This window comes from Haliotis rubra, unplaced genomic scaffold, assembly GCF_003918875.1.
Source record: "Haliotis rubra isolate DU_JTF1 unplaced genomic scaffold, ASM391887v1 Scf1569, whole genome shotgun sequence".
Classification (NCBI taxonomy): domain Eukaryota; kingdom Metazoa; phylum Mollusca; class Gastropoda; order Lepetellida; family Haliotidae; genus Haliotis; species Haliotis rubra.
This window is the reverse complement of record NW_025765524.1, coordinates 105,637-117,663: the sequence shown is the minus strand read 5'-3', so window position 1 is coordinate 117,663 and position 12,027 is coordinate 105,637. Positions and strand designations below refer to the sequence as shown.

Here is a 12,027-nt window from a genome sequence, read left to right as displayed (position 1 = left end):
TGTTATAGCGCAGTGTAAGCTGCATTACCTGTAGAACACACAAGACAGACCCTATAATTACCCTGGGTAGGTGTGTTGTTATAGCGAGTGTAAGCTGCATTACCTGTAGAACACACAAGACAGGCCCTATAATTACCCTGGGTAGGTGTGTTGTTATAGCGCAATGTATGCTGCATTACCTGTAGAGCACACAAGACAGGCCCTATAATTACCCTGGGTAGGTGTGTTGTTATAGCGCAGTGTAAGCTGCATTACCTGTAGAACACACAAGACAGACCCTATAATTACCCTGGGCAGGTGTGTTGTTATAACACAGTGTATGCTGCATTACCTGTAGAGCACACAAGACAGGCCCTATAATTACCCTGGGTAGGTGTGTTGTTATAGCGCAGTGTAAGCTGCATTACCTGTAGAACACACAAGACAGGCCCTATAATTACCCTGGGTAGGTGTGTTGTTATAGCGCAATGTATGCTGCATTACCTGTAGAACACACAAGACAGACCCTATAATTACCCTGGGCAGGTGTTGTTATAGCGAGTGTATGCTGCATTACCTGTAGAACACACAAGACAGACCCTATAATTACCCTGGGCAGGTGTGTTGTTATAACACAGTGTATGCTGCATTACCTGTAGAACACACAAGACAGACCCTATAATTACCCTGGGCAGGTGTGTTGTTATAACACAGTGTATGCTGCATTACCTGTAGAACACACAAGACAGACCCTATAATTACCCTGGGCAGGTGTTGTTATAGGCGCAGTGTAAGCTGCATTACCTGTAGAACACACAAGACAGACCCTATAATTACCCTGGGCAGGAGTGTTGTTATAGCGAGTGTATGCTGCATTACCTGTAGAACACACAAGACAGACCCTATAGTTACCCTGGGCAGGTGTGTTGTTATAGCCGCAGTGTATGCTGCATTACCTGTAGAACACACAAGACAGACCCTATAATTACCCTGGGCAGGTGTGTTGTTATAGCGCGGTGTAAGCTGCATTACCTGTAGAACACACAAGACAGACCCTATAATTACCCTGGGCAGGTGTTGTTATAGGCGCGTGTATGCTGCATTACCTGTAGAACACACAAGACAGACCCTATAATTACCCTGGGCAGGTGTTGTTATAGCGCAGTGTATGCTGCATTACCTGTAGAACACACAAGACAGACCCTATAATTACCCTGGGCAGGTGTGTTGTTATAGCGCAGTGTATGCTGCATAACCTGTAGAGCACACAAGACAGACCCTATAATTACCCTGGGTAGGTGTGTTGTTATAGCGAGTGTAAGCTGCATTACCTGTAGAACACACAAGACAGACCCTATAATTACCCTGGGCAGGTGTGTTGTTATAGCGCAGTGTATGCTGCATTACCTGTAGAACACACAAGACAGACCCTATAATTACCCTGGGTAGGTGTGTTGTTATAGCGAGTGTAAGCTGCATTACCTGTAGAACACACAAGACAGGCCCTATAATTACCCTGGGTAGGTGTGTTGTTATAGCGCAATGTATGCTGCATTACCTGTAGAGCACACAAGACAGACCCTATAATTACCCTGGGCAGGTGTTGTTATAGCGAGTGTATGCTGCATTACCTGTAGAACACACAAGACAGACCCTATAATTACCCTGGGCAGGTGTGTTGTTATAACACAGTGTATGCTGCATTACCTGTAGAACACACAAGACAGACCCTATAATTACCCTGGGCAGGTGTTGTTATAGCGCAGTGTAAGCTGCATTACCTGTAGAACACACAAGACAGACCCTATAATTACCCTGGGCAGGTGTTGTTATAGCGCAGTGTAAGCTGCATTACCTGTAGAACACACAAGACAGACCCTATAATTACCCTGGGCAGGTGTTGTTATAGCGCAGTGTAAGCTGCATTACCTGTAGAACACACAAGACAGACCCTATAATTACCCTGGGCAGGTGTTGTAATAGCGAGTGTAAGCTGCATTACCTGTAGAACACACAAGACAGACCCTATAATTACCCTGGGCAGGTGTTGTTATAGCGCAGTGTAAGCTGCATTACCTGTAGAACACACAAGACAGACCCTATAATTACCCTGGGCAGGTGTGTTGTTATAACACAGTGTATGCTGCATTACCTGTAGAACACACAAGACAGACCCTATAATTACCCTGGGCAGGTGTTGTTATAGCGCAGTGTAAGCTGCATTACCTGTAGAACACACAAGACAGACCCTATAATTACCCTGGGCAGGTGTGTTGTTATAACACAGTGTATGCTGCATTACCTGTAGAACACACAAGACAGACCCTATAATTACCCTGGGTAGGTGTGTTGTTATAACACAGTGTAAGCTGCATTACCTGTAGAACACACAAGACAGACCCTATAATTACCCTGGGCAGGTGTTGTTATAGCGCAGTGTATGCTGCATTACCTGTAGAACACACAAGACAGACCCTATAATTACCCTGGGCAGGTGTGTTGTTATAGCGCAGTGTGTGCTGCATTACCTGTAGAGCACACAAGACAGACCCTATAATTACCCTGGGTAGGTGTGTTGTTATAGCGAGTGTAAGCTGCATTACCTGTAGAACACACAAGACAGACCCTATAATTACCCTGGGCAGGTGTGTTGTTATAGCGCAGTGTATGCTGCATTACCTGTAGAACACACAAGACAGACCCTATAATTACCCTGGGTAGGTGTGTTGTTATAGCGAGTGTAAGCTGCATTACCTGTAGAACACACAAGACAGGCCCTATAATTACCCTGGGTAGGTGTGTTTGTTATAGCAATGTATGTATGCTGCATTACCTGTAGAGCACACAAGACAGACCCTATAATTACCCTGGGCAGGTGTTGTTATAGCGAGTGTATGCTGCATTACCTGTAGAACACACAAGACAGACCCTATAATTACCCTGGGCAGGTGTGTTGTTATAACACAGTGTATGCTGCATTACCTGTAGAACACACAAGACAGACCCTATAATTACCCTGGGCAGGTGTTGTTATAGCGCAGTGTAAGCTGCATTACCTGTAGAACACACAAGACAGACCCTATAATTACCCTGGGCAGGTGTTGTTATAGCGCAGTGTAAGCTGCATTACCTGTAGAACACACAAGACAGACCCTATAGTTACCCTGGGCAGGTGTTGTTATAGCGAGTGTATGCTGCATTACCTGTAGAACACACAAGACAGACCCTATAATTACCCTGGGCAGGTGTGTTGTTATAGCGCAATGTATGCTGCATTACCTGTAGAACACACAAGACAGACCCTATAATTACCCTGGGTAGGTGTGTTGTTATAGCGAGTGTAAGCTGCATTACCTGTAGAACACACAAGACAGACCCTATAATTACCCTGGGCAGGTGTGTTGTTATAGCGCAATGTATGCTGCATTACCTGTAGAACACACAAGACAGACCCTATAATTACCCTGGGCAGGTGTTGTTATAGCGCAGTGTAAGCTGCATTACCTGTAGAACACACAAGACAGACCCTATAATTACCCTGGGCAGGTGTTGTTATAGCGAGTGTAAGCTGCATTACCTGTAGAACACACAAGACAGACCCTATAATTACCCTGGGCAGGTGTTGTTATAGCGCAGTGTAAGCTGCATTACCTGTAGAACACACAAGACAGACCCTATAATTACCCTGGGCAGGTGTGTTGTTATAACACAGTGTATGCTGCATTACCTGTAGAACACACAAGACAGACCCTATAATTACCCTGGGCAGGTGTGTTGTTATAACACAGTGTATGCTGCATTACCTGTAGAACACACAAGACAGACCCTATAATTACCCTGGGCAGGTGTTGTTATAACACAGTGTATGCTGCATTACCTGTAGAACACACAAGACAGACCCTATAATTACCCTGGGCAGGTGTTGTTATAGCGCAGTGTAAGCTGCATTACCTGTAGAACACACAAGACAGACCCTATAATTACCCTGGGCAGGTGTGTTGTTATAACACAGTGTATGCTGCATTACCTGTAGAACACACAAGACAGACCCTATAATTACCCTGGGTAGGTGTGTTGTTATAACACAGTGTAAGCTGCATTACCTGTAGAACACACAAGACAGACCCTATAATTACCCTGGGCAGGTGTTGTTATAGCGCAGTGTAAGCTGCATTACCTGTAGAACACACAAGACAGACCCTATAGTTACCCTGGGCAGGTGTGTTGTTATAGCGAGTGTATGCTGCATTACCTGTAGAACACACAAGACAGACCCTATAATTACCCTGGGCAGGAGTGTTGTTATAGCGAGTGTATGCTGCATTACCTGTAGAACACACAAGACAGACCCTATAGTTACCCTGGGCAGGTGTGTTGTTATAGCGCAGTGTATGCTGCATTACCTGTAGAACACACAAGACAGACCCTATAATTACCCTGGGCAGGTGTGTTGTTATAGCGCAGTGTAAGCTGCATTACCTGTAGAACACACAAGACAGACCCTATAATTACCCTGGGCAGGTGTGTTGTTATAGCTGCAGTGTAAGCTGCATTACCTGTAGAACACACAAGACAGACCCTATAATTACCCTGGGCAGGTGTTGTTATAGCGCGCGGTGTAAGCTGCATTACCTGTAGAACACACAAGACAGACCCTATAATTACCCTGGGCAGGTGTTGTTATAGCGCAGTGTATGCTGCATTACCTGTAGAACACACAAGACAGACCCTATAATTACCCTGGGCAGGTGTGTTGTTATAGCGCAGTGTATGCTGCATTACCTGTAGAGCACACAAGACAGACCCTATAATTACCCTGGGCAGGTGTGTTGTTATAGCGCAGTGTATGCTGCATTACCTGTAAAGCGTACGAGACTGACAGACCCACAATTCCACTGGGTAGATCTGTTGTAATGACAGAGAACAGAGCCGCAAACAGAACTATTGTGTTGCCAAGAAACTCTAGTCGGAATCCAAGCCACCTGAAATGAAAACAGAAATTCTATTTGGAACACTTTCAGGTAAGAGAAAACGCAATCTCTCTCTTTACACCATTGACAAACCCAGTATTTTTCATTTTCATTCAGATCTGTCTGTTGAGGTACATTTGTTCTTCTTGTTTTTAACTAGAAACATATTACTGATAACACTTGTTTAACACTGCACCCAGCATATTCCAACTATATGATGATGGTCTGTAAATAATCGAGTCTGGACCAGACAATCCAGTCATCAACAGCATGAGCATCGATCTGCACAATTTGGAACCCATGACATGTGTCAATCAAATCAGCGAGCCTGACCAACCGATCCCGTTAGTCGCCTTCACCAAAATCATGGGTTGGTGAAGACCAATTCTAACCGGGATCTTCACGGATGTCTTAGTGTGAAGGACACTGATGTATTACACTATATATTTTGACCTGAATTCATCACACAGCTACTTATCTCTCCAACATCCTTGTTCATTAATGCCCCGATTTGGTCTGTCCTGTTTCCTTATGCTAACATCCTGATGTTGTTCAAAGAAGTGATGAACCAGTGTAACTGTTATATTCAAACAAAGCGTTTCTGCGTCACATAAAGCGTTTCCACGGAAATATTACGTATTTTCACGGAGGAGGACATGTTGCTGGAGATATTCCGGTCGCTGACACGAGTCAACACAGACGTTTAATGATCAGGATATGGTGCAGGAAAAAACATCTATTGTTGCCTGAAACAAGCCTATGCCATTGATTTATTCGTATAATTTATTCAGATTGTTACAGACATATCATTTATCAGATTCATAACTGATCCATGCCTGCTCTGTCTGTGTTCTCTTTCTGTAAATGTTTTTTCATTTTTGCTATCCAGTATGCTATAATGAATAAAATGTTCATGGTGTCAACTTGATTTTCTTGCAATTTAAGATCTGTCTTTTCCAACGGCAAAACTGACATATTTTTGCACAGTTGTGATGGTTCATGGGCCTCAGATCTGAGGTGAGCCACACTAGTTTAATGGATTTCTATCACACTTAATCTTGTAGACTCGCACCCACTCCTAAAAGAATTACTTCTTCCACTTTTATCATACTTTTGACATGTGGCACAAGACGTGCCATTTTCAATCTCATCATAATGCAACTAATCCCTGTTTTTTAACATTCCACTTTAAATTTGTAAGTCTTAATTTTTTTAGCATTGCTTGCGGATGGAATTATGTCTGTGTCTAATTTATGTTTCAATCCATCATCTGTAGATTTATCACCCGGCCTCAAACTGCCACACGGTTTACGCGCGACGATTACTGATACAGCGTTAATGGAATCACTTATGTTGGTATCGGCACATTTCTCAGTTTCCGAGATTTGTTTACCACTTTTGTCAGCTACTTCACTTGATTTCTTCAGAAAAAATGTTGTTATTTTCATTCACGGTTTGGATAATTAAAGTTGACAGAAGGCTTAGCATTTCACACAGCCATGTGCGATAAATCTGTCAGCTATAACTTAAATTAGTCGCATAGAGTGTTAAAAGGTCAGAGGTTTCAGTGCACATAAACATATTTCCATGACGTAGTACCCATGAAACTATAGCAACACAGCCACACAGCTGATCCCTGTTTATAAGAGCTGTCATAGCCAAAAGGTGTCTATAAATAGCAATGTTTCAGCATAATAGCTATTAAAAATATAGAAGAAATATGAACTGATATAATTATGCTGATGTTGTTAGATTTATTGTTGATATATTTCTCAAAAATTACTTGCACCTGGTGCAAGGTAGACTAATAACTAGAATGCACTTTGTAATATTGGGTTGCACCAGTACAAGTAACAAATCACTAAATCAAGCCCTGTACAGCCTGGAAAACTACAAGGAAAGTAGTCCTCAGTTGTCATGGTAACCTATAACTCGCTGCCATGCAGTCCTCCAGTGTTAATTCTACAACACATCAGATTCAGCCACAGAGACTGACTGACACATGTTCAGGAATTGTCCTGTGGACTAGCATGAAGTCCTGTGCTCTCATATATGTAGTGAGTGAGTGAGTTTGGCTTTACGCCACTTTTAGCAATATTCCAGCAATATCACGGTGGGGGGACACCAGAAATGGGCGTCACTCATTGTACCCATGTGGGGAATTGAACCCGGGTCTTCAGCGTGATGCCTTAATCATCAGCGTGACTCTTTAACCATCAGCGTGACGCTTTAACCATCAGCGTGACGCTATAACCGTGACGCTTTAACCATCAGCTTGACGCTATAACCGTGACGCTTTAACCATCAGCATGACGCTATAACCATCAGCGTGAAGCTTTAACCATCACCGTGACGCTATAACCATCAGTGTGACGCTTTAACCATCAGCGTGACGCTATAACCATCAGTGTGGCGCTTTAACCATCGGCGTGACGCTATAACCATTGGGCTACCCCACCGCCCCTCTCATATATATGTAAAAAAATAGAGTGGAATTTACGCTGGTCCCGTGGTCCCTGGCTAGTACAAATTCATCAGAACCACTAAATTATAACTTTGCATTGGTCCTGGTGGCCCGTGAATTTTGTATTGATAGTTAAGTAAATTATTCATGTTATTTTGGACCAGTGAAGTACAGACAGGACCACTGATTATTGTCCTGTGGTCTAGTGGGAAATTATGAAAGGTTTCTTTCCCTGAAATTTGAAAATGAAATTTTTAGAGTAAAATTAATATTTTTATACTTATCCTGACTTATGCTTATTTGCTTGTCTTCTTCTTCTGGCGAACCTAGTGGAACACGTATATCTCCCAATTGAAGTTCCCCTTCAATAAAAGAAATCACTCATTAGTACTCACCACGAGTTACCTCCCTTTCCCCAAGCGCGGGAACGAGGGCGCCACCCAAGCCCATGTGCTCCACTCTCTCCTTTTTTGTTTTGAGCCCAACACTTTATTTTTCTCGAGAAATCCAAAGTGCTAAGTGGGGAGGACGGGAGGGCTTACCTCATGAGTCAGGATAAGTATAAAAATATTAATTTTACTCTAAAAATTTCATATTTTTTCTTATCCTGACTCATGCTTATTTGCTGTAGAATCCTACGGATAGGTGGTGGGATTATATATACTTTGGATTTTACTAATTAGTGATTTGAACTGAGATAATTGTAATAACCCTATGGGAACTTCATGAACGCACTGAACTGAATTCCTGCTGTATATTAACAGCTGCCTCTTAAGAAGGTTATTACAATTTACTGAATATAATAAAAGTATATAGAACATTAATTAAAGCTAAAGCTATTAATGTGAAGTATAAACTGTAGATAGTTTATAAGTATACTTTTATAAGAACCAAAGTAATAAGCTTACAATATGTATATATATAAGCTATAACATAATTGTGCTTAAGGTATAAAGATAACTTAAGCTGTATAATAGTAACCAACTACTGAGAGTTTGTTAACTAATACATGTTATGAAATGAACATATGACTGAGCTTAAAGATAGAACTTAAGCTGAACATATATATAATAGTAGAACTCGTAAGAGTTGTGGGTATATGTGTATAATGATATAAAATCATAGTACTGAGCTTAAGATAAAATTTTAACTTAAGGAAATATATATAGATAGCACGTAGCTATTAGTACTGTTATCAGATAAGTATAAAATCATCAAGATAGACTTATCTTCTCTGTGGAACTGTCAACTGTTGTGCGAGGACCATGGGACCGAAATGGTGGATACCTGAGACGTCCTTGGTGGTGATATCTCTCAGATAATGGTTGGCAAACACCATATCGGATCTCCAAAAACATCCCTCCATAATGGTATTTAATGAACAATTTCCATGTAAAGCTAAAGTAGAAGCTAGTGCTCTAATTTCGTGGGGATTAGCAGCACTTGGAGGGTCCAGTCCAGCTGCCTTGTAGGCTCTTAGTATGACAGTTCGGATCCAGATAGAAATAGTAGTGCGCGACACTTCTGTCTGTGAAGCGGTAGATATAGAGATAAACAATCTTTTGAATTTCCCTCTACTTTGCTTGGATCTTTGGAGATATATTTTCAGTGCACGTACTGGGCAAAGTGATAAGTCCATCGTATCATGTGGTCCAAGAATGGATGAGAGAGCTGGGACATGGAACAACCTGTCTGGTTGACCTGGTAGTTGATTTTTTGCAATAAAATCCCATCGAAGTCCCAGATGAGCGATGTTATGAATATCATCAAACCGTGTTCTCTCGTAATCCAAAGCGTGAATTTCAGACATCCTGGCTGCAGTGGCTAACGCTAGCAGGAATAAGGTTTTGTGGGTCAATGATTCAAATGACTCACTTGTGAGGTGTTGTAGTACAACATTCAGATCCCAGGCTGGCGCTTGAAACTTCCGTTTCTGGTCTTCCAATCGAAAGGCACGTAATAAGGCGAGTAACTCTGGTGTTTTAGTCAACTTGACGCCCGTCCTCATAGTAATGACTGAACTTATGGCTGCAAGATAAGTGGATAGTGTAGATCCTTTCAGATTCTTAGTTTGGCGTAGGAAACACAAGAATTCTGCCACTTGAGGATGTGTAGCAAATCTGGCTGAAAATCCTTTCTTAGCAGCATAATTTACAAAACTGCGCCACTTGTCATCGTACAAGTTACGAGTAGAGTTACGTAGTGCAAGCGTGACCGCCTTCGCCGCTATGGTGGAATAACCTCTCTTATTCAAACATGCTTTGATACAGTCCACACGTGAAGTTGGTATGCTTCTGGTGTTTTGTGCACTTGTTTGGTGTGCGGATGTATCAGTAGATTGGAGCGCAGTGGGAGCTGAAGTACTGGTTTTCCGATTCTTAGTATGAGGTCTGGAAACCACGTTCTCGCTGGTTAGTAAGGCGAGACCAAAATCAGATCGAGGCTCTTCGTTTGACTGATTTTTAGCAAGACTTGTGGGATCAACGCAGGAGGCGGGAAAGCGTACGCGTTTAGTCCCTCCCACGATATGCTTAGTGCGTCCGTTGCCCAAGCTAGTGGATCTGGCACTGGCGATACGAAAGTTGTCAGTTGATTGTTGAATCGGGTGGCAAATAGGTCTATGAGAGGAGATCCTATTTCCATGATTATCTGATTGAATATCTCTGTGTGGAGCATCCATTCTGTCGGCGACGGCTGGTGCGGCCGAGAGAGAGCGTCTGCTAACACATTTTTTGCTCCTGGAATGTGGCAGGCTTTGATATGAATGTTTAGACTGTCGACTAATTCGAACAGTCTGAAACATCGGGTGAGTAGATTCAGTGATCTTGTTGACCCTTGTTTGTTCACATAAAACGCCACTGTTGAGTTGTCTGTGTGAATCATTAACTGGGCGTTCTGTAACAGGTTGCTCCAGTGACTTATGGCGTTTATGACTGCTTGCATCTCTAGCAGATTTATGTGACATAAGCTCTCTTGAATGCTCCATAGGCCTGACGCTGTCCTGCCGGTAAGGTGGGCTCCCCAGCCTATTAGTGACGCGTCCACGTAGAGGTGTATATCCGATTCCGGCTCTACTAAGGAGACGCCTACGCAGACATTCAATCTCTTGGTCCACCAGAGTAGATGTGGTTTGACATAATCTGGTAGACTGAATGGTAGAGGGTCCTCGAGATGAGCAATGATGAGGACTTGTAATGGACGCAATTGAAGCCTGCCTCTGAGTGTCAAGTCTTGAGTGAGTGAGTGAGTTTAGTTTTACGCCGCACTCAGCAATATTCCAGCTATATGGCGGCGGCGGTCTGTAAATAATCGAGTCTGGACCAGACAATCCAGTGATCAACAGCATGAGCATCGATCTGCGCAATTGGGAACCGATGACATGTGTCAACCAAGTCAGCGAAACTGACCACCCGATCCCGGTCAAGTCTTGAGCTGATGTGAGTAGTCCCAGTAGACTCTGCCACTGTCGTAGTGGTAACGGAGAGAGTAGGGCTTGGGGAATCAGTTGTTGTATTTTGATCCATCTGTCCTACGGGACTACCAAACGATTCTGGGCTGTAAGGAATCGTATACCTAGAAACTGCAGATCTTGCGTGGGCTCTAGGTCCGACTTGAGTAGATTTACTAACCAGCCTAACTGTGTTAGTAGCTTGATTGTAAATTTCAGCTGTAGTCTGAGACGCTGTGGATCTGGATCCACCTGTATACCGTCGTCTAGGTAAAATGCACTCCGCAGGCCTTGACGATGTAGGTATGAGACAATAGGCTTGGTTACTCTTGTGAATACCCAAGGGGCCGAAGTGATTCCGAAGGGGAAGTACTTTCCATTGGTAGTGTATGCCGTCTAGCATAAACCTCAGATATTTCCTTGACCTGGGATGAATCGGAATGTGTAGGTATGCATCCTGCAGATCTATACTTACCATGTAATCTAGTGGACGAATTAGCTGACGGAGTTGAGGTAAATGTATCATGCGAAACGTTGGTGGTTTGCATAGAAAATCTCTGTTGAAGGTGCTCATGTTGTAAATGAGGCGATACTTCTCTTTGGAATTCTTTTTCAGCACTAGGAAAACTGGGGAGTAGAAGCCTGGTGTGATGTTTTGCTGCTCGAGAACTTCTAAGGCCTGTTTGTTTAGTAGAGACTGAACTGTTTCTCTTAACATCGGTAGTAGTGCCAGCTGAACGTTGAACCCTGGTGGGTCGACTGTTAATGGTGGCTTGGCCTTGAGTTGTAGACGAAGGTTGTACTGGGACGACTGGGGGTGGAAGACTGCAGTCGTTCCGAACCTGACTTTCATCGTTTAAATCCACAGGCACCTCTGGATGATCTGCCTCTAGCTGATCCTCCTTTGAACTTGTTGTATGGGCGACGAAAAGAATTCTTGGGATTATTAACGGCCGCTAATTTCTTATCCCGGGCCCTCTGTAGCCCTGAAAACTGAGACTTACCCGAGTACCTCTGTGCTGATTTTTTAAAGGCATTGGCTAACGTATCCATAGATTTAATCATGAGAACTTCTCTAGAATCTTTAGATACTTCCTTGGAAACCTTGTTAATGTTGCCACCAAACAGTAACGGTGAAGACCATGGAGCTGTGTACAGAGGCTCTG

At 43.1% G+C, this 12,027-nt stretch overlaps 1 protein-coding gene across 1 annotated transcript in view; it reads right to left on the bottom strand.

Moving 5' to 3' along the window:
* Positions 1 to 12,027, bottom strand: part of LOC124271019 (multidrug resistance-associated protein 1-like) — a 78,608-nt gene that overhangs the window by 14,306 nt on the left and 52,275 nt on the right. The window contains 1 exon segment of the mRNA XM_046706081.1: positions 4,838 to 4,961. Within this exon segment, the coding sequence (XP_046562037.1) occupies positions 4,838 to 4,961 (124 nt within the window).